This window comes from Saccopteryx bilineata, chromosome 9, assembly GCF_036850765.1.
Source record: "Saccopteryx bilineata isolate mSacBil1 chromosome 9, mSacBil1_pri_phased_curated, whole genome shotgun sequence".
Lineage (NCBI taxonomy): Eukaryota > Metazoa > Chordata > Mammalia > Chiroptera > Emballonuridae > Saccopteryx > Saccopteryx bilineata.
This window is the reverse complement of record NC_089498.1, coordinates 4,698,158-4,721,230: the sequence shown is the minus strand read 5'-3', so window position 1 is coordinate 4,721,230 and position 23,073 is coordinate 4,698,158. Positions and strand designations below refer to the sequence as shown.

Here is a 23,073-nt window from a genome sequence, read left to right as displayed (position 1 = left end):
TCCGTGCACAGAGGGAAGGTGACAGGACATCCCCCATAGCAGATTTGCACCAAGAATGAAAGAATCTAGTTGAGAATTATGGCACCGTGTGCTACCAAAAAAAAAAAAAAAAAATAATAATAATAATAAAACACCCCCATCTATGACTATAACGAGAGGCATCCGGAAGAATGCACCCTGGGAGGGAGAATAATTAAATGCATCTTAATAAACGCCGGGCAATTCTTTCAGAAACCCTTTGCCGAGACCCTGTCAGCTCACGTGGACGGTATTCTTCCTGTTGGCAGGAGGCCTAGAAGGAGAGCCCGAGTGTGACCAGAAAACCAGCCGGGCGCTGGAGGACAGGAACAGCGTGACGAGTCAAGAGGAGCGAAATGAGGACGATGAAGACATGGAGGATGAGTCAATTTACACCTGCGATCACTGTCAGCAAGACTTCGAGTCTCTGGCAGACCTGACGGACCACCGGGCCCACCGCTGTCCTGGAGGTATGCTAAACAGCGCCGGGGTTCTGACAGGTGGTTATGCGGGTAATTGGACACAGCAACTGCTCGGAGCCTCCAGTGAGATTAAAGAATTAATAATGTAATTTTACAGTTAATGTCATTTCATTGTGGCGTCTCGGGTACCCTCTATCCCGCCTTTTAAATAAGATTTTAAAGAGAAATAAATAAATAAGATCAAAGCAACAGCTTTCCCGGCCAGTAGGAACAAGGCGGGGGGTGGGGAGGGAGGCTCTCTGTCTCCTGCTCCCCCAGTCTGTACTCCATAGAGCATGGGTCGGCACCCCCGATTTCTGGAAGGCCTTTTTGGAAACCCAGCCATGAAGGGGCTGTTAGTACGCAGTTAAACGGCTTAAGTGTGGAGAGCTGCGTGCAGGATGAGCCCCGAGGCGGGGCCTGTGGCGGGATGGGGACAGTTTCCCAGGCCGAGGAGAGCCTGTGCAGGAAGGGACCCCGTTTCACCTTGGTGCATGGCCTCCGCACTTCTTTTCAGTGGCTGGTTGCTGCTATACCAGACGGTAGACCTATTCTGCTTCCTCGGTGCCTCTGAGAAGGTGGCCAAGGCCAGAGTTTTATAGGAGCCATTTAAGACTACACACGTCGTGTCATTGTGTGTCTGGGACACGAGGGGGTGGGATCGGGGACAGTGGCATGTGTATTCCCTGGGGGACGGCAGCCATGCTGGAGGGCTGAGTTTGTGGCATTTGTGTTCCTTACACAGCTATCCCCAGACATCTTCTATCGGGATTGTTGGATGGAAATATCTTGGATGCTGGTTTATGGGGAAAGGGCCTACAATTTTAGACCAGTATTCCAAAGGGGACCCGTCACCTCTTTGGGGGAAAAATTTGCTGGTAAGAAGTAGGTTGGGAGTCAGAGCTCTCACTTTCTCTACCTTTCATACCATCTCAGAAGTATGAAAGCCATGTGTTTGGGGAACTGCTATGACTTTCCCTCAAGTGATATCCATACCTGCACAGCCTTGGCTAGACCAGGTGCCCATTCTCTACCTCTGAAGGGGACAGATACCCCAAAATAATGCACACGGGAAGATTTTTACAGGCTTGGACTTTTGAGGGCTCAGCGAATCAAACCCCAGTCATTTTGAATTAGTGATACTCCAACCACAGTCAGAGGTGATGGCTGACTTATGATCTTAGAACTGCAGCACTGAGAAGGAAAGGTGGATGCTTGACCGAGCTCACATAGTGATGTGGTGGCTGAGTCAGGACCTTTTCAGGACCTTAGTCTGTGGACTCTATCCTGTCCGAGAAAATCAGAGAGGTTGGTGGATTTCTTCATTTAGCCAAGAGCTGAGGTGGAGGCTCACCTGTGAGGGAATGAAATACTTGTCACTGACTTTTAAACAACCAGTGAAATGAAAAGCCCTTCCCTTTGCTCCCTCAATGTGTGGTTGTTGGAGCAGGTCCTCCGGGAGCCCCATGAAGTGCCGCCTTGTTCACCTGTGGCCCTTCCTTGCAGTGAGGCCCCGTCCCCAGCACGGCTCCCTGCCCCTTCCTCCGGTTCTCAGAATCCAGGAGATTCTCATGTCTCCAGAGACATGTCTGAGATGGGGGGCATTTCTAGGTGGAGGAGGGGAAATGTGAAACTTTGGGGCTATCTGAGGGGTTCTGTGGTGCGTCCCAGGTAGGATTCTCTGCCCAGTGGCCGCCTGTCCTCTCTGAGCCCCAGACTTCAGCTGTAGTCATGGCAGCCCCGAGTGCAGGGTCTCCAGCCGTCCTCATCGATGTTGGGGGGAGGTGTCTACTGATACACCTGCCCACTTCTGAACAGGACCCCGCTAACAACCTCCACAGGGAAGTGGGAGCCAGGATTACCCCCTAACCCCAGAGCCCTGGAAGGGGAGTCAGAAGATCCTAGAAAAGAATTTGTAAAACGACCTCACCTAATAATATCCCTGAGAAATTCACTGCCACCCCATCCAAGTGTGACCTAGTCTGGGAGAGTGTCCCTGACATGGACGAAATAGGTGAGGGGTTATTTCCCCCCAGGTCATAGGTTCTTAGGGTTACCCAATGGCAGGGTGACCGTTGGAAATCGCATGTATACAATCCAAAACAGGCCCCTACTTAGGAGGCCGCCACACCCTTTGATTGTGATTTACAAACTCTGTGCCCAGAGGCGTTTCCGGGGCTGCTGGGTGCGTACTGGGTCCTGTTTGGCTGCGGGGGCCCTGACCTCCCACTCCTTGAAAGTCTGCTTGCTACACTGGGCTTTAGATGCTTGGAAATTGGCTTCTGCTTGAAAAGTTTGAAACGGGTACAGAATGCAACGGCGGACCCTCTCCGGCCAGGCTCGTGGGTCTGTCTGCTGGATGCTCAGCGCTGCCATCCTGACACAGCACTGGGGACAGTGCAGGTGGCCATTGCTGCCCTCACGGAACATACACTGCAGAGGGACGCTTGATGGCCCAGCCAAGACCACCTCAGAGAGGACCGGGGTCTGCTGAGGCCGGGAGAAGGGGGTGCTTATCAGGTATCTGAGAACAAATGAGTCTTATTTAGGGGGGAAGGCAGTGCCCTCCCTGCTGTTGAGAACTTGGGGCCCGAGGGCAGTGACACCTGTCCATCCCGCAGTCTGCTCCTTGTCCCCTGAAGAAGGCTGTCACCCCTGGAATGTGGAGGTGGCACCCCTCGCCCCGTCCCCCATCCCCAGGCAGGTGTGTCGGGGAAGGTCAGCCCTTCCAGGCAGTCGGCGTGTTGGGCCGTGTGGGGGGGCCGGTGGGTTTGTGGGGACGATCTTGAATGTGGTTCTTCTCTAAAACTGCTGTAGCTGAGCGACCTCCGGGCTCTTAATGTGGCAGGGGGTGGGGGACAGGGCCTTGTTCCATCGGAATCAGGATGGTGGGCAATTTCAGACTAAACTCCAGACAGGCGCAGCTTTTTTGAATGCTCAGGTTAAAAAAAAAAAAGTCCAAATAGCGAAAGCAAAAAAAAAAAAAAAAAAAAACAACAGAAAAACAAAGCACTCCTGTGGCTTAATTTCGCTGCTCACCCTCGGCCGAGTCACCTTTCTGAGGACCGGGACCAAGGAGTGTGTGGCCAGCCCCTTCGGAACGGCCGGCCCTCCTTTTCTGGCGAAAGTGAGGCGCTGCCGCATGAAGAGCCGGGCGGGAAGTTAATTACACCCCGGTTTATTCAGCTGCGGCCAGAGTGACCCGGGGCCCTAATTACAGGGCTGGGGCTCGTGGAGGCTGGCACCTCTGCCAGCCTCACTCCTGTCTGCTGGCCGGCCAGGCCTGCCTTTGTGTGCCGGCCTCGGCCCTTTCTTGCCCCGGCAGCGTGGGTGGGGGCCCGCCCTGCCTTCGCTGCTTAGGGCGCCCCTCGTACTGGTTCCACTTGGGCAAAACAGAGCGGCGCGGGCCAGCCGCTGGGGGGCGTTCTGCCAAGTGCGCAGGTGCAGGGCGCGGGGTGGGGGGCCTTCTGCCCCGCGGGGAGCGCGCACAGCGCCTGGGCGTCTGCCGCCCGCCGGCCTCTCGCAGCGCAGAAGGCCTGGGGGCTCGAACCCAAGTACAACCCCCTGGTGAAGAGCTTCCCTGCATGCAGACAGCATCCGGTCAGAAACACGGGCTGAGAAAGAGGCCCGCTTTCCACAGCCACCGAATGGATAAAGACCAGGGAACCAATCCAGGACGCAAGGAGCCAGGGTTTGGAGGGGGGGGACGGGACGCAGGAACAGGACCCACCACCGGCGGGACACCAAAGAGACTTAAATAAATGAAGAGGCAGACCTTGTCCTTGGCTGGAAAGACCCCGTATCGTAAATATGTCGACGTCCCCTGAATTAGCCCGTTAACTTCACTTCAGCCAATGCGAGGGACTGTTGGATTGACTTAGCAAATGACAAGCCGGTTCTGACGTTCATAAGGAAATATCAGCAAGCAGGCAGGGACAGAAGGAAATTCCCAAAAAAGGAGGAATAGTGGGCGGGGCCCGTGGCCACTCAGATTTTAACACATGTGCTGAAGCGGTGGGGGTTCTGAGCAGCCTGGGGCAGCCCAGGGGGGCGGAAAGGGGACCGGACATGGGCCCGAATTGATGGCCGTTTCGTGGATCAGAAAGGTGTCACTGCAGATCAGTGGGGACAGACGTCACTGGGATTGGGATGGAGAGGGTAGCCATCCTGAAATAAGGAAACTGGAGCCCTTCCTACTCTTAACATCAGACAAATCCCAAGGGGATCAGAAATACAAACATAAAAAAAAACAAAAAACCTTAACGGTACTAAAAGAAAACAAGTGAGTTTAAAAATATACATATAATAGTATCAGAGAGGGGAAGCCTTTTCTAAATATAACCCTAATAGACCCAGAAGCCATAAAACAAAAGGCAGAAATATTCAACTGCATAAAAATAAAACACGTCTGTGTTGCCAAAACCACAGTAAATTAAACCAAGGACACATATCACAGGCAAGAGATATTTTTTTCTTAATGGGTCAGGCGCCCCTACCCACGCTAAGAAAATATCCCACAAACCACCAGGAAACAGGGCAAAGGCCGGGCTGTGCATGGCCAGGTGCCTGCTTGGGTTGGTTGGTGCCACACATGTCCTTTAGAAAGATTCGGAACCTCCGTCATGTAAGAGAACTGTGACTTTAAACCATAGGAAAACACCATATATATATATATGGATTTTTTTTTTTTAATCTACCAGATTGGCAAAGATAAAAATGTTTGCCAGCCCAACCACTGGTGAGGATGTGTGTTCTTGATGCCAAGGCTTGGGGTCTTGTTCTCTTCTCTGTCCCCGGGGGGTGGTAGCCTTGGCCGGTGGCTAGAGCACATCATAGGCACTCACTCAGTCGATGTTTGTTGATCTCGTCCCCAAAGAAGCTGCAGCCTTTGTGAGGGACGGAGGAGCCCGCAGTAAGGCAGACCACGGAAACGCCACGGAGAAAGGGCTTTGGCACACGGGAGAGCAGAAGTAGAAGTTTGTGTGCTGTGCCTGGACATTGTAGGTCTTCAACAAATGTGGAACCAGAGGGGGAGTTTAGAGCACGAGGAGATGGCTTATTCATTCAACAAGTATTTACTGAGCATTGAAGACGCATAGGGACCCTTCAGGGTGCTCATGGAGAAGGTAATCGCATCATAGAAATGTTCTTTGGAAAGAAGTGCCACAGGGCCTTTGAACAGCCCCCCCCCCACCCTGAGCTTTAACGGTGTTTCCGTGAATAGGGATGCCACTCCCACAGCTCTTCAGGGAGATGCTGGCCAGGTGTGTCAGCTGGTGAGTGTGCTGCCATTTGGGTGTGGCTGTGGAACCTTTCCTGACTTGCCCGCTCCCTGCCGTCCCGAGTTCCCCATCAGAAGGTGCTTGCGACCCAGGCAGGCTGCGTGGGACCCCGCGGTTCTGCCTGGGCTCCTGGCGGTGACGTGGAGGGAGTTGTTTTCGGAGGCTGGTGTTCCTGCCCCCCCCTCCGTGAGTCTGCAGTTTGCAGAATGTACCCCCTTGACTCGACTGTGCAGAGCCCACGCTGCTATCCCACTGCTGGGCCCGGGGGTCTCTCCGCAACTGGACGCTGAATGTAACCATGTGGAAGGCAGGGGTCACGGTGGGAAGAAGCCGCGTTTGCTTTGGTTTCCAGGAGAGAGACTATGTCGTTGTATGCCTCGTGGCTTCTGAGGGCTCTCTCCACAGTGGGCAGGGTCTTTCCCCTCTCTCCCACGTTGGTGGGTTTGTGCATCCTCACGCCTCCTGCATTCTTTTGCGTCCAAGGGTGGGCCAGAGTGGAATCCGGGGTGGTGCCTGACATCAGGGTCGCTTCTGCTGCAAACAGCCTCCCTCTCGCCTGCTGGATGAGCCTCAGGGAGTGGCCCCTGGAGTCCCTCTGGGGAGTCAGGGGACCTGCTCCTCCCGGGCTGGGTTCTGGTTTCTGAGGCTTCCCTGGAAGCAGCCAAAGTGTCCACTGCTTCTCTCGTTGGACACCCAGCAGGACGTCAGGGTCCTGGCGAGGAGCAGGACCACCCCAGGCCGGCCTTCAGCCTGGCCGTCAGGCTGGCTGTGAGTGGTGCTCCTGGTGCGGTCTGGGTACAGCCGCTGTCACCCATTTCAGCTTGGAAGTTTCCCAAGGGCACATGTCACATCAGCAAGTAGTGATACCATGCCTATTAGATGCCCGGGGCTCTGTGTGTGTAAGAGAGTCCCTGTCAACAAGGAATGTAAAAATCTAGCTGGGAGATGAAGTCACCACGACCCTTCTGGTTGGCCAGCACATAGCAGGTCCTCAGTTAATGATGTGTTATCTACAGAGCGACTCAATGCAAACTGACAGGCAGGGAGAAGCGAACTCATTGGGTAAAGGAACTGAGAGCTGGGGCTGGCTTTGGCATGGCCCTCCAGGCCCTCTGGGGACATGCCCAAGACTGTCTCCACAAACCCTGTCACCTCCTGTGCAGCGGCTGAGATGTCCCCAGCACCTCCAGGTTGGCACCCTCCTAACTTGCTGATTTTCAGCACCGATGTCCTGGGATGCCACAGCCTGACCAAGGCTCACCCTGTAAGGCGGCCCTGTGGTCAGAGGGAGGCAGGTATGCATATTGGCAAGGCTCGGGGTTAGGGGCTGTTGGGGGCAGCTCCCTATGTGCCCCTGGGACTGGGAGTTGAGGAGGGGGCTCCCCAGGGTGATGGCCAGGAAACACGATGTCTTCTTCAGGAGGAAGGAATTGTATGCAGGCAAATATGAAGGCGTGAACTCGTTGAGGGAAACACCAGATTGTTGGCTGTGGATGATCAAGTCCATTCACTTTGCTTTTGATGGTGTTTCGTCATCTCATCTTAGAATTTTAGGGAAGCAGGTTCCCCAAAGGTCATCTAGCCCAGGGGTTTCCAGCCTTATTCTTGAACCCAGCCGGTGTATAGACAGCGGATAACCGCAGAGCTCTCTGTTAAAGGAGCTGGAAGACTCCTCCGCCTCCCATCTGCCGTGTGCTCCCCTCGGACCTCCAGGAAGCCCCTGGACCTCTGAAAACCCTGGCTGAGTTTAGTGAAGGAGGCTCTTTAGTGAAGGAGGGTTCAGCGAAGGTCACGTGGGGAGGTGGGGGCTTAGCTGACGCTTCCCTCTCCCCAGGGGGTATCTGACAATTCCTAGGAGGCGGAGCAGCCCCCAGGTGGTCAGGGAACTGGTGTCAGCGACTGGGCTCCCAGGTGTTCTCTGATGGGTGGGGGCTTGGTGTATAGCTTCTGTCTAGCCCAGCAGCTGTTTATGGGGAAGCAGGGAGGTGACTCACAGCAAACCTGTCGGCGTTGAGGTCTCCGGACTCAGAAACCAGTTAGACTGGGCATGTTCTTTGTTTGCTTCTTGTGGAGGAAAGACTTTGACCTTGAATTCTTACTGAGTCTATGGAAGTTGTACCCTCACCTTGGGGGTCCCACAAAAGCCAGCCCAGCATCCCTCCCCTAAACCTCTGCCTCTTGGTCCTTTAGCAATAGATAGAGCTCAGGGAGGGGGACCAGTGATGCCCCAGTGACATCCACTGGCTACTGGGACATCGTCTCCAGGCTTTGGGCCAAGCTGGGGAGAGACATCTGGGTGGCCATCAGGTTAGTCCTTGGGCCGAGGGGCTCGGGTGCCCGGATGGTGTGGAGAGGGTCTGTGAAGTCAGCCTGCCGGGCCAGTTTCTGGGGAACCCGGTGTTACCTCCTCCACCCTCAGCCTCCCAGCTCTCAATGAGACTTTTATTCTTCATTCTGTAGGTGTTTCAGTAATAAGACCCCCCTTCCCCCCCCCCACCGCACCCATGTCTACATGTACAGTTCCAAAACCTTAGGTCACTGAGCGACTCAGGGTGAGTTACGTGGGGCTTTGTCGAGAGCCCCAGCTCCCCCCTGTCCTGCCCTCCTTGTCCTTCTTAGCACCTTTCTCCCCGGTGGTCAGGAAGCAGAGACCGAGCCCCTCCAGCCGGCCACGCTGCCTTCTCCTGGGGGGGGTGCTGGCGCTATTTCCAGGCCCTGTTGGGCATAAAGATCTGAAAATTGTGTTCCCTAGGAAATCAATCTCGGTGCGCTCCACTTTGAGGCTTGAAAAAAAAGCTCTGAGAAATGCCTGTAGGTAAAGACAGGAAGAGCCTCCAGCTGCATCCTGGCCTGAATTTTGGGGTAAAAGAGGCAACGAGAAGGGGAGTTGTTGTGCGAAAGTCCTTGTCTTCGCCGGAAACTTATTGATGACCTCTTCCCACGTCCCTCAGCGCTCAGCTTCTGGCGCTCAGAGAACGGAGCGGACGGCCGGTCAGAGGCAAAGGTGGTCCTCGGAACCAGAGCACCGCCTGGCCTGGCGTGTGTTCATTCATTCATAGCATCCTTCCCTGAAGCACCTACTATGAGCTAGGAAGTATCCCAGCCCCGGGGATAGAGTGCTGAGAGAGTCAGCACGCTCGGCCCCTCACTGACTTTGGCCACGAGACGTTTTTTAATTAAAAGATTATTTTTATTATTTATATATTGATTTGAGAGAGAGAGAGAGAGAGGCAGGGAGAGAAACATCGATTTGTTACTTCACTCTTTATGCATTCATTGGTTGATTCTTGTTAAGTGTCCTGACGGGGGATTGAACCCACAGCCTTGGCATGTCGGTATGATGCTCTAACCAACAGAGCTACCCAGCCAGGGCTTAAAAAAAAAATTTTTTTTTTAAAGTTATTATTTTAGAGGTAGAGAAAGGGGGAGAGAGATAGAAACATTGATTTGTTGTTCCACTTACTTACGCTTTCATTGGTTGATTGCTGTGTGTGACCTGACCTGGGATTGAATCTGTAAACTTGGCGTGTTGGGACAACACTTTAACCAATAGAGCTACCTGGCCAATGCCCTGGCCGGGAGATTCTTGCGCTGACCTGTACTTTGTTCTAGAGAATGGGTTGGTGCTCTCTGTAGTGTAGCTAAGTACTGGCCAAGGCCGCATGAGCAACATGGGAGGGAAGTTCACCCGAGAGGCCTGGTCACTGCCAAAATGGTTAGTGTACTCCGTGGCCGTTTAGTTTGTATTCATTAGTTAGTATACTCCCAGGCTGTGTAGTGCTGAGGCTGCATTAGTTTATGCTGAAGCTGCGTTAGTGTATTTGTTAGTGTACTTCAAAGCTGAGGCTGAGTTAGTGTATTAGTTAATGCACATTAGTTAGTGTACTTGAGGCTGAGACTATGTTAGTTAGTGTATTAGTTAGTATATAGTGTATAGTGTATTAGTTAGTGTACTCCAAGGCTGAGGCTGAGTGAGTTTACTCAGAGGCTGTGTTAGTGTATTCTGAGACTGTTGGTTAGTGTATTACTTAGTGTACATTAGTGCAGTGGTCCCCAACCCCCGGGCTGCGGACCGATACCGGTCCGTGGGCCATTTGGTACCGGTCCACTGAGAAAGAATAAATAACTTACATTATTTTCGTTTTATTTATATTTAAGTCTGAACGATGTTTTATTTTTTAAAAATGACCAGATTCCCTCTGTTACATCCGTCTAAGATTCACTCTTGACTCTTATGTTGGTCACGTGATACATTTATCCGTCCCACCCTAAAGGCTGGTCCATGAAAATATTTTCTGACATTAAACTGGTCTGTGGCCCAAAACAGATTGGGGACCACTGCATTAGTGTACTCTGAGACATGGTTAATTAGTATACATTAGTTAGTGTACTCTGAGACTGTTATTTAGTATATTAGTTAGTGCACTCTGAGGCTGTTAGTGCAGTGGTCGGCAAACTCATTAGTCAACAGAGCCAAATATCAACAGTACAACGATTGAAATTTCTTTTGAGAGCCAAATATTTTAAACTTAAAACTATAGAGGCAGGTACATTCCTTATCAAGATAGCACCCGCATGTGGTATTTTGTGGAAGAGCCACATTCACAGGGCCAAAGAGCCGCATGTGACTCGCGAGCCACAGTTTGCTGACCAGGATGACCAGGGAGTTAGTGTATTAGTTAGTGTATATTAGTTTGTGTACTTAGGCTGTGTTACTCAGTGTATTAGTGTACATTAGTTAGTGTACTCTGAGGCTATTACTTAGTATACATTGGTTAGTATACTCAGAGGCTGTGTTACTTAGTGTATTAGTGTACATTAGTGAGTGTACTCTGAGGCTGTGTTACTTAGTGTATTAGTGTACATTAGTGAGTGTACTCTGAGGCTGTTACTTAGTGTACATTAGTTAGTGTACTCTGAGACTGTTACTTAGTGTACATTAGTTAGTGTACTTTGAGACTGTTACTTAGTGTAGATTGGTTAGTATACCCAGAGGCTGTGTTACTTAGTGTATTAGTTAGTGTATATTAATTAGTGTACTCAGATGCAATGTTACATAGTGTATTGGCTAGTGTGTATTAATGTACTCAGAGGCGGTGTTACTTAGTATATTAGTGTGCATTAATTAGTGTACTCCGAGGCTGTGTTACTTAGTGTGTTGGCTAGTGTACATTAGTGTACTCAGAGGTGGTGTTACTTAGTGTATTGGCTAGTGTATATTAGTGTACTCTGAGGCTCTGTTACTTAGTGTATTGGCTAGTGTATATTAGTGTACTCTGAGGTGGTGTTACTTAGTGTATTGGCTAGTGTATATTAGTGTACTCAGAGGCAGTGTTACTTAGTGTATTGGTTAGTGTATATTAGTGTACTCTGAGGCTCTGTTGGTTAGTTGAGGTCAGGCTGAGTTAGCACAAACGGAGGCTGTGTCAGAAGCAGGAGGAAGGGAGCGATTGCCCTCTTCCACATGTTTCTGGAGAGACCATGGCAGGAAAGGGGTTCAGGGGAAGACAGAGGTGGGGGAAGCCCCAAAGTTATGCATGCAAGTTGGGAAGGTAGGATTCTTAGAGGCCAATGTCAGAAAAACCAAACCTTCATGTGCTTACATCAAGTTGGGGAGTTGAGTAGAAACAGAAATTCTAGACGTAGGACTTGCTTCATGTGTGGCTGAATGCAGGAACGCTGGCAAAGGCCACACGATCCAGCCTGTCCGGGCTCTGAGCAAGGCTGCGTGGGCTCTGGCTCAGGCTGGTCAGGCTCCGGGTGGCAGACCCAGGGTGCTTATCAGCAGAAATCAAGGTGCTGCTCGCAAAAGAAGGGGGCGTGGATGCTGTTTGGCAGAAGCATCCCGAAGAAGGGTTCCTTGGAGCTTTGCCTCCAGCAGGGGAGATTCCAGAGGGGGCGACCTGGCCTCAGAGAGAGGTCAGAGCCTGACCAATCCCACCGGGTCAGCTGGCGTCCGTTCCTATGGTGCTGACCCGGTGGCTGGTAGTCTTACTGTCACCTCTGGATGAGGCGTTGATGGGGAGGGGGCTGCCCAGGGAAACTCTGGGCAAAACTGTGGGGAAGTGGGGTGAGACACCATGACCCCTCCCTCTATATATCTTGGTACTCCAGGGGAAGAATCAGGACCAATTCTAGCAGCTATAGGGGCCTCACACTTAAGGAGTGATTTCCTGGTGGCCAGAGCCTTTTTAAAAACCTGGAGGTGGGGGCCCTGGCCAGTTGGCTCAGTGGTAGAGGGTTGGCCTGGCATGCAGGAGTCCCGGGTTCGATTCCCGGCCAGGGCACACAGGAGAGGCGCCCATCTGCTTCTCCATCCCTACCCCTCTCCTTCCTCTCTGTCTCTCTCTTCCCCTCCCGCAACCAAGGCTCCATTAGAGCAAAGTTGGCCCGGGCACTGAGGATGGCTCTGTGGCCTCTGCCTCAGGCGCTAGAATGGCTCTGGTTGCAACAGAGCAACACCCCAGATGGGCAGAGCATCACCCCCTGGTGGGCGTGCCAGGTGGATCCCGGTCAGGCGCATGCGGGAGTCTGTCTGACTGCCTCCCCGTTTCCAACTTCAGAAAAATAAAATACAATAAAAGCCTGGAGGTGGGCACATCAGATGACTCCAGGGGTAGGGAAGTGGGGTGCGGAGAAGTGGGCCGAGGGGCTCGCACTGGTCAATATTCAGGTTCCTCTGCGTCCTGAGACCCTGTGATTGGCATCCCTGTGACAGCACCCTAACGCAGAAAAATAAAGAACATCCCCAAACAGAATGAGAAACCAACCAGATTTCTCTCCCGCTGGCTGGGGAGTGCGATTCAGGCTGTGTAGCCAGCGGGGGGTCAGCCTTTTATTCCTCGAGCCAGGGGTGCTGCACACCGACCTGACCTGCCTTGCCGTGGGGGGTGGGACGCAGAACGGGAGAAAAGGTGCGGGGCTGCGGCACTGGCGTGGGGGCTGCGGGGCAGGGGCGGGAGAGGGAAAGAGCAAGGAGATCTGAAATTGAACTCTGGGTCAGCTCTACAATCAAGCCCAGCTATTGGTTGAGCGTTTTGGCAGTTTTTTTAAACGCCGTGTGTACCAGCTCAGGGAGGGAATGTGGAGGGCATTATAAAATGCTTCGTTTTGTGTTCAGCAGTTTTATTTTGGTGTCGGCTGGCTAGGATTTGGCTGCCTCTGGAAATGACATGATGGCTTGGGGAAGGGTGGCCTCTGGGAGGAACGAGGCTGTGAGGCAGACGGGCAGGTGGGTGGGGGGACTGCGACCGGCTTGGCGGGGGGCACACACACAGCCTGGCCCTTCTCCTCACCCTGCAGTCTCGGATGCCGGGGTCCTGGCCTTGCCCAGTGGTTGGCTGTGTGTGTCAGCGCTGCTGAGTGATGGGTGATGAGGTCAGATCGGTTGGAGCGGGTCTGTCCCTTCTGAGGGTGGGTAGAGGCGGAGTGATGAGGCACTAGTGGGGAAGAAGGCGGCCGAGAGGCAGGCAGTCAGGGGAATGGGGAAGACAGATGGCTGGCATCTGCCTGTGGCCTCCCAACCCCTTCCAGGCGTCTGTTCCCAGGGCAGCTTCTACCTGACTAGCCCTCCCCCCTGCTGCACTTAGAATGAATCCTTCCCTCTCCCCCAGCCTCTTCTCCTCCCACTTGGCTCCTCTTCCTGAGCCTGAGGCAGGCCATGCTTATTTGCACCACAGGGCCTTTGCATGACCTCCTTCTCCACCCGGATTCTCTTTCAGGTTTCACCTGGAGAGCTTCTCCACCTCCTTGTGGGTTACAGCTCCAATGCCACCTACTGAGAGTGGTCCTCTTGACACCCCCTCGGTCCCAGCTAAGACGGTCTCCTCCACTCTCTAGCAAATCACCCCACGCGATTTCCCTCATGACAGTTACTTCAAATGTTCTTTATGGATTTTCTTTTGGATTATTGTGTTTGCTACTAGAAGGTGACCCTCTTAAGAGCGGTGTTCTGCTCTGCCTTTCTCATGCCTGCATCAGTCTCTGGCCTGGCCCAGGGCCTGGCACATAGTAGGTGCTCAGGAAATAGGTGCTGAATGATTTGTTGGAAGTGGCCGGGTGTTCTGTGGGTTGCTCCCTTGGTTGGCTGAGGACCAGGAATTCCTGTGGGCAGTCTCCTCTGGCCTGGAGACCCCTTTTCCCCGTCAGATGCCACCAAACCCCACATGTCCCTCCCACCTCCCTTCCTGCCTGAGAAACTGCTCTGCCACCTGCTTCCTGGGGGCGGAGGACAGGTACCACAGACAGGCCAGAGGATACATTCTGCTTCTCCCAGGCATAAGCACCCCATTGGAGGCCCTCAGTTTTTATTAAGTCCCTACTGTGTGCCAGGCCCTGGCTTGGTGCCAAGGATGTAGCGGATCTCTGCCCTCAGGGAGACAGGTCATACAGAGGAGAGTGGATAAAGGCACACCAGACTGGTTAGGATCAAAACAACTGTGCTCCTGTCCCCAGGAGCCACTGTCCCCCAGAGGAAGAGAAGTTCTGCAGGGTGCGGGGAGACCCTACGGTCCAGGGTGGGATTTGAGGGGCACCGGTGGAGTGGCAGGAGAGACCAGAGGTGGGCTTTGGAAGTGCCCGTCTCACAGGCTCAGGCTGGGGCTGATTGCTGTCCCAGTGGACAGAGTGGCCGAGTTGCAGGGAGGGGTCATCTGTAGCGGGACAGCCAGGTCACAGAGGAGAGGGGCCGGGGCCCTGGGCTGCGGGAGAGCGAGTCACCCCGTGGCCCTGCCTCGCTGCGCTCGCTGCGGCTGCCCTCACCGTGGCTGCCCTCACCGTGAGCCACGTCTCACCGCTGCCTCCCCTACGCCTCTCCACTCTCACCGGGGCCGCACCGCACTCTGCTTCCTCTCACGTCTCTTTATCACGCTTTTACCCAACACCTTGCCGGCATATTTGCTTAAAAACTGTTCAGAGGACACCCCCTTCGTCAGGGTCAGATGGCACACTCCAACATAGTCATTGAGGAGCGTTTAATAAAAGGGCACTTGCGGAGGTGGGCAGGGCGAGGGGAGCCCCTTGGGGACATCCCTGTGAGGACAACCTCGCAGCAGAACCTAGTGGGGATGAGAGGAGGAGTGCTGGCATGGGGAGAGGCCGCTGCCACCAGTGACCACCCAGGGAGCACGCCCAGACAGCAGATTCCTCTGCTCCGTGTCCTCCTGTCCTTCCGTCCCTGCTGGGACCACTGGCGGGACCCCACCGGACACCTGAAGCGTAAGGACGGGCTGGTCAGCCTCCTGGGCACAGAGTGGGCGTAGGAAGCACAGCATCGTTGGAAGGGACCCACGGCAAATGCCCTCTGCATCACCCCTGCACGGGTCGGCTTGGATGCTGCCGAGAAGTCTCGTTTTGGAAATGAACCCCGGTGTCTAGAAGGGGACGTTTCCTGTACAGGTTTGTTTGGGGAGCGGGAACCACACCGTTCGTTTCTCTTGGAGCTTGGGGGGGCCGAGTCAGGTCGCTGGGCGGGATTTGGCTCCGGGACGTGGTCCTGGCCAGTGCTTTGGTCTTGCGCTGTAAGGGCCACGGATGATGACAACAGAGGAGCGTGTTTTTCAGACACGAGGGGCCCGGTGCCGGCAGGGGCAGCTGCTGTTCAAACCACGGCCCGAGCTGGCAAAACCCCGTTATTTGCATACATGGAGAACGGTGTAGGTTATCATTCGATGAATGCCATTTCCTGGTCAACCGCTGCAGAAGTTGGTCAGGAGGGCGCTCTGCGGCCCTCAGCCGCCTTGACCGTGTCCTGCCGTGTATGGTGTCACGGGGGTCACGGGGGATGGGGCCAGGGAGAAGGCAAGGAAAGCAGGAGGTCAAGGATGCTTCCGAGGAACCTCTTTGTTCATTGTGTATTTGTATCACACGTGCTGTCCGCTCGCCGCTCAGCCGCCCGGGACCCCCAGAGGAGAGGCGTGCAGACCTGCGCTCCGAGCACCAAAGCTATTTTTATTTGTGCGCAGGGCGAGGTGACGCGGCTGCGGCAGGCCGGGGCCCAGCTCTCCCCGACACGCAGAATTGGATATTAAAGCGGCATTAGAAGCTTGAGTCCGAGCAGGTCCCTTGTGGGCGATGCGTTCAGGATGCCGTCATGACTCACCAAACATCTTTGTGGACGGCGGCGAGGGTAGAGGCAGGCACCGTTTTAGGGGGCTGGCGGGGGGTGGGGGACAACCCCTGGCCCCCATATAGCCGTCAGGCGGGTCTGCGAGTAGCTTGCGAACTGTTTGTTTCCCCCAATCAAATCCTCTTTCTGTTGCTTCTTTTTTTTTTTTTTTTTTCCCCGCCACATATTCCACACTGGACATTGCCCACCGTGTCCCCTCTCCTCTTCGCCAAGCTTGGCGGCCCTGCCCTGTCGTGTCACCGTGGAAAGTCCCCGGTTCTCCCGGTGACTCACGCGCTGGTCATGTATTATTACCATTGCTTCATCTTGAGTGAGGGGCTGGGGAGGCTGGTTAAGTCATTCTTTGTCCTTTAAAAAAAAAAAAAAAAAAAAGAAAGTGTTAGACATTATTAAATATCACCCACACATCAATCTCGTCTGTTTGTAACACTTTCAGAGGTGACAGATAGGAGGCTCGAGTCCCCCTCGTCCTGCCCTTGCCCCCAGGTTAATTGCAGTCGCCGTTGTGGCTCGCGTGCTCCTAGACCCTTCTGCCGCAAATTTACATAATGCTGCGCTCCCTAGGTTCTAAGACGCAGTCACATCATCTCTGAAGTCGAGCTGAGATCTTAGAGAATTCGTGCATGTCATGGTTTCATCAACAGTGGTTCTTTCTTTCTTTCTTTCTTTCTTTCTTTCTTTCTTTCTTTCTTTCTTTTTTCCAGTAGTTGTGATAGTGTAGTTTACAATCGATGGTATGGTAGGTTTGAGGAAATACGGTATAAGTGTATCCATAGAAACAATGTCCTATTGATTTTTGATTAAAAAAATAAATGATGCCATATTGGATCTATCATTCTGCAACGTGCTCCCCCCCCCCTCCATTTTTATCCACGCGGTACTGTGCCTTGGAGAGCTTCCCACGTTGGTACATAGCGCCCCTTCGTTCTCTATGAACGCGGCGTGGCTTTCCATAGCAGGGACACTCCGTGGGTGACACAGCCGGCCCGCTGGTGAGGGGCATCTAGGCTGTTTCCGATCGCTCGCTGTCGTAACCGTTCTTGTACACATCTCCCCTATAGGGGCTCCTCTTATGTGGTTGATGGGGGGAAGAGGGCGTTGCTGGGCTCAACCTTTATTCCATTCCCTTCCCTTCAGTCCTGGCCCATCTCGTCCCATCCTGTCCTACCCCACGCTACCCACCCCGTCCCATCCTACAAACATCAGCACAGTGCCTCCTCAGTGTCAGATGCTGTGCCGAGATCGATCGGGGTGGGGCTGGCGACATTCACTGAAGGGAGTCGGCCTGCCTCCCCAGGGGCCCACCGTCTAGTTGGAAGAGGGGGGCGCAGACGTGAGACTTGGTTCAAGCCCCCAGAGCGCCCCCCAGGTAAGCCTGGGGCTGTGGGCACAGGTGGTGGGACCTGCTGACGAAGGCAATTCAGTCCCTAACTCATACCCATCCCAGGGTCCTCACAGGCCGGCCAGCCCCTCGGGAATAACAAAAAGAATGCCTTCGTATCGACGTGAGTTGCCCCTTGGCGCACCTGGGGCATACATGGGGGTGTGCCCCCTCCGGGCTGGCTGACACGTGTTTGGGTTGTTCCCGGGCCCCCCTCTCTTGCTTCCCCACCTTTGAGCTGAGTAGAGAGAAGAGAGCCACCCAACTGTCCTGTGGCATGTGATCTGCTCTTCATGAAAGTGCCTTCGCCGGGAACCCAGGGCACACGGGGCCGGGGGCTGGGGTGACGTCGGTCTATGGGGACCCTCCCTGCCGACTCGGCCGCCCGGGGTTTTTGGACAGAAAACGCCCCCGAAGGCTGTCCTGGAGTGGTCTCACGTTGCTCCTTGAATCTGACGTGTGTATCGATCACGTGGGATCTTGTGACGTGCAGATTATAATTTAGCAGGTCCGGGGTGGGGGGTGGCGAGACTCTGCGCTTGCTCCCAGGGGCTGCAGGTGCCGTAGGTCAGCCACGGACCTCACTTTTGAGTCGCAAGGACTGTAGGACCACCAAGCACACTGGAGTCAGGGAGGACCTGGGACGTCGTGGGGAAGGAGGGTTTTTTTTACAGGAGCTGGAGTTTTCTAGGGGCCAAAGCTGGCCACAGTGGGCAGATGTCACTTCTTGGGACCAGAGCTGATGGACTTGGATTTTGGCACGTGTGGGGAAGTCAGGGCAGGGGTACAGTTTGTCTGCAGCTGGTGGAGCTGTGCTAGACTTTCCCGGCGTGGGGTGCCACTGAGAACAGGATGGTTCTTCGTTCTGGGGGACCGTCCCTCGCTTTGCAGGTCACCCAGCACCCCTGGCCTTGCCCACTAGATGCCAGTAGCAACCTCTCTGATGATTGTAGCATTTGAGAAAACGCCCCTGAAGGGCAGGCTGGGCTGTGCCTGGGTGAGAGCCACTGAGTTGGACACGGCCTGGTTGCCATGTTCCCAGCGCTGACACCGTGCCTGGCACCATGTCCGGCACCGAGGGAGAGCTCAGTGTGTGCTGTGGGACAGGAGGTAGCTGGGCACTAGGGATACACGTCCTAATGGTCCCAGCCCGCTTCAGGAAAAGCCAAGGCAAGTAAGTGCCTTTGCTGCAGCCGGCAGGGTGCCCAGGACACCACTGTCCTGACGTCGAGGGACAAGACCCAGAGGTGATGGAGTGTTCTGAAGCTCACCGCTGTTTCCTCAGCGAAGCGTTTTCTCTTTGGGTGTTTGACATGTCTGTCTTTTCCGGAAGATGAGGCCTGTCTTGTTCATCCTTGTGCTTCCGGGGCCCGGCACATAATAGGCCTGTTGTACACGGCTGCTGGAAGAATGACTCAAAATCACTGGGGGGATCCGCTGACCCCAGGGGCCCGGTGACACAGCTCCTTGGGGTTATTGCTGACGGCGTTTGTAATGTCGGCCGTCACCCTGATTCGTTCTTGTGGTCCTGCACCCCGTCATTTGTTCAATGACTATTTCTTGAGCACTGTGCAATGGCAGGGGTGCGATGGCGGGCCCGGTGGGCACTGTGTCCCTGGGTGGAGCTGAGTGTGCTGGGAGTATCATTAATTTGAAAACCATACAAACAATGGGAGCATTACAGCTGCGATAAGGGCTTCTAGGGAAAGGTACGCGGTGCTACGAAAGTGCTGACAGGAGCCTCTGCATCTGTTATTGGTGGTGGTGGTGTGTTGGTGGCTGTGGTATATCAGGGAGGGCTCCCTGGAGGTGGTGAGGTGGGGGATGAGCTATCTAAATAAGGGCTGCAGAGCCATCCTCCCATGAGAAAGAACTTCTTTTGCAAGAATTTCAGGTTCTTTTTTTTGTTTGTTTTTTAAAAGCATTAGAGGGCTTCTTTACACTTATTTTAAAGTTTAGTGGAGTGTCTTTTTTTTTTTTTTTTCTATTTTGAATTTTACAAGCATGGTGCATAGTTACTCTTCTGTATGTAGGCTTTATAAGAGTGTTGGCCCTGGATCTAAGATGAGTAATTGATAACTAGGAAAGAACACATGCAAAGGCCCTGGGGCAGCAGAGGTAATAGAGCATGTTGGAAGACCAGCAGGGAGGCCAGGGTGGTAGGTATGCAGTAAGCAGGGACCTGAGGGTGTGGGATCAGGTCTTTCTGGGGCCAGATCATGCAGGGCCTTGGAGGCCAGGGAAAGGGAGGGGATTTTATCCTAAGACTAGTGGGGTGACATATAGGAGTTTGTTTTTAAAACACTGCGGTGGCTGCCATGTGGAGCGTGGCTCCTCTGGGGGTTTGTTGATGGGGTTTGCTTTTGGGGCCAGCAGGCGCGTGGCCTGGGGCTACCCGGGCTGTGGGGCGGAAGGTGCCATTGCACCGGGGGCAGCCCAGGCCTTCGTCCCACCCTGCTCTCCATTCCTGAACTCCCTCTCTTCTTTCTGGGTCAGGCTACCTGGCCTTCAGAAGCCAGATGGAGTCTAAAGACCTTCCGGTTATGTTTAGATTTCTAAGTTCCTGTAAATTTCACTCAAGTGACCTCTTTTTCTTCTGTCTTGCTCTTGTATTTTTTATGAATGGATGATAAAAATTGTGGCAAGGTCATCTGCTCTCATTTCCTTCTGACACCTGGACTCTGTGTGGTGGCTGCTGCCCCCGGGAAGCCCCCCTCCAGGCAGTGGGCCCCGGGCCCCAGCGCACCTGGCTCTGGAGGGATGGCGGGGCCGTGGAGGCAGCGGGCTCTGGCCCTCCTAAGACAGCGAGCCCCTTTAGAGCTGGGACCGGAGGCTCCATGTCCTGGCTGCCAGCTTGGCCAGTCCCTGTGACAGTGGTGGGCCGGGAGGTACGGACCTGAAGGTTTCATCTCGTCTGGGCCTGCAGCCCTGTCCATCTCATTACCTGTGGGGTGAGAACCAACCTTAAGGCAAAGGCAGCCTCATGCTCGGTGGGGGTAGTGGTGGACCACAGCTCTCCGGGCACCAGCCTCCGATGCCCCCCACCCTGCCAGTGCCCTCGAAGTCCGTTGTGTCCTTGCCCGGGCCATTCTGTCGGCCTGAACCCCCCCTGACTCCTGACTCCACCCACCCCTCAGTGCGCTTCCCTGGGAAAGCCAGTCCCCTCCCCCCCCCAGCTTCCCTGAAGCCTCCCTGACCTCTGGCCTCTGAGCAGCGGGCCGGCCCCTTCTCTGGGGATCCCAGGAGCATACGGCCCACTCCCTGGTTTTCAAAATACATTTTTCTTATTTCACGCTTGTTAGACAAATTTGGTGCAGAAGATCTATTAAATAAAGGCAAAGGGAGAAAATGAAACCCAGCCGTCAATAACCCAGAGATCCGAGGCGATCCTGCGGCCTTCAACTCTCCAGCTCGCTCTGCCCTTCCCCCGCTCACCTGTAGCTTGTGAACAGCTCACCTCTGAGTAAACACTGTGCATGTGGTTTTACGGTGCTCCCTTGTAGCCTTGTGCCTGGGTGTCCATTGCAACGCTGTATGGCTAGACAGGGCATACCTGTGCCAGGCATCCATCCACCCACAGGTCTCGTGAGGGGCCAGGACCTTGACGTCTCACCTTGGCTCGCCCAGGGCTGGCCTGGCATTTGCCTCGAGGTTTCGTGAGAAGTGTTTGTTGATTGACTCCTCATGTGTTCCCACCTCTCTCCTGACCTCGTTGGAGCTGAGCTTGTATGTCAGGCCTTTTTCTTCTCCCTCTGCAAGTAGCCTCCCACCTTCTCCCAGAAAGGAAATGCTGTCACCCGGCCTGCTGTTGTCTGACCTTTACAAGTCAAGTCCAAAGGCTTGGGCAGTGGTGAGGTTGGCGGCGTTGGGGGTGGTGGTGAGTGGTGGACAGCAAGGTGGCCGAGAGACCAGGGGCATCGGTGCCTGCTCCTAAGTGGTTTCCAGGCTGGGAGGGAGCGGGGAGGTTCTGGATGGCCAGGGGGCTGCTGCTGCGGGCGGGAGGCGGCACTTGAGTCCGTACCAGTTGGGCCGTCTCATGCCAGGCGCCCCGCTCTGCAGCCATGTTTGAAGGCCCCCAGGGCAGCATAGGGGAGACTGGCGTGTGTGCTCTGGGCAGCAGTTACCCAGGGCAGAGCTTTGCCCTGGGTGGTGGCAAGCTTTGCCCTGGGTGGTGACGCACAAACGTTTCAGCACTCTCGGACCTATTGGAACTTAGGAACGAAAGTCTTAATGTATTCATACCTGCACGGATGGAACAAATTTTTTTTTAATTTAATTTAATTTTTTATTTATTTTTATTTTTTTTTGTATTTTTCTGAAGCTGGAAACAGGGTGATAGTCAGACTCCCGCATGCGCCCGACTGGGATCCACCCAGCACGCCCACCAGGGGGCGATGCTCTGCCCATCTGGGGCATCGCTCTGTCGTGACCAGAGCCATTCTAGCGCCTGGGGCAGAGGCCAAGGAGCCATCCCCAGCGCCCGGGCCATCTTTGCTCCAATGGAGCCTCGGCTGCAGGAGGGGAAGAGAGAGACAGAGAGGAAGGAGAGGGGGAGGGGTGAGAAGCAGATGGGCGCTTCTCCTGTGTGCCCTGGCTGAGAATTGAACCCGGGACTTCCGCACGCCAGGCCGACGCTCTACCACTGAGCCAACTGGCCAGGGCCATGGAACAAATGTTTATGGCACCAGGCTCTGCGCTGGTCCCTGTCTTCATGGAACTCACAGTTTGGGGGCGAGGGCAGAGGGTGACCAACTGTCCTGGTTAGCCTGGGACCGAGGGGCTTCCTGTAACACAGGATTTTGAGTGCTGAAATTGGACAAGTCCCGGACGAACTGGGACAAGCTGGTCACTCTTGTCAAATGTCAGTATAGATTGCTGCCATGCAAAGAGCAAGAGGTGGGGACCCTCCGGGCGGGACTGGAGGACTCAGGAGAGGGGACACAAGAGGGACCGTGTGTTACCAGCCCAGCGCGCTGAGTGGGAGCTTTGTGTGGGGCTAACGCCCTGACAGGTTCTACCAGAGATCCTTCCCCTCCTTTCAGGTCTTCAGGCCACCGCCCCCACCCAGGTGGTCCCCCTCTGGGCCCAGCATGGCCGGGTGCTGGGGCGGAGGCAGCGCTCTGGATAGTGGACCCCTGGGGCCTGGGTTCAGCCACCTCTATCAGCCTCCAGGTCCAAGTCTCCTTTTGGGAGAAGAGGGTCCCTCAACATCTGCTTTGAAGGGGACATGTGTCCTTCGTCCCTTAAAACTGAACAGAGTATACCTATACCGTTTACTCGGACGGCCTCCTCCGTGGTCCTGGGGTTATCATTCCTCCATGTTTAAATTTTTTTTTTTTTTTAATTCACGGGGATGACAATGGTTAATAAGACTATATAGGTCACAAGGGTAGGTAATTCTATGATCCATCATCTGTATGTTGCATTGTGTGCCCAGCGCCCCAAGGTAAATTCACTCCCCTATTTCTTAATTCACTTCTTCACTCAGCACATGATTGCCTGCCCAGCCCCAGCATGTGGGAGCCACCAACTCCGAAAGCTTTAGAGTTTCTCACTCAGGGCTGCGGGTGGGAAGGACCCCATTAAGTCGGTAAAGCCTTATCCAGGGGTCCCCAAACTTTTTACACAGGGGGCCAGTTCACTGTCCCTCAGACCATTGGAGGGCCGGACTATAAAAAAAAACTATGAACAAATCCCTATGCACACTGCACATATCTTATTTTAAAGTAAAAAAACAAAACGAGAACAAATACAATATTTAAAATAAAGAACAAGTAAATTTAAATCAACAAACTGACCAGTATT

General features: G+C 54.1%; 1 protein-coding gene across 2 annotated transcripts in view; it reads left to right on the top strand.

The window, feature by feature from the left end:
- The window catches only part of ZNF423 (zinc finger protein 423), a 310,193-nt gene that overhangs the window by 109,131 nt on the left and 177,989 nt on the right, over positions 1–23,073 (top strand). For both annotated transcript variants that reach the window (XM_066243234.1, XM_066243235.1), the window contains exon 3: positions 288–488. In XM_066243234.1, coding sequence (XP_066099331.1) covers positions 288–488 — 201 coding nt within the window. The remainder of the gene's footprint in view (positions 1–287; positions 489–23,073) is intronic.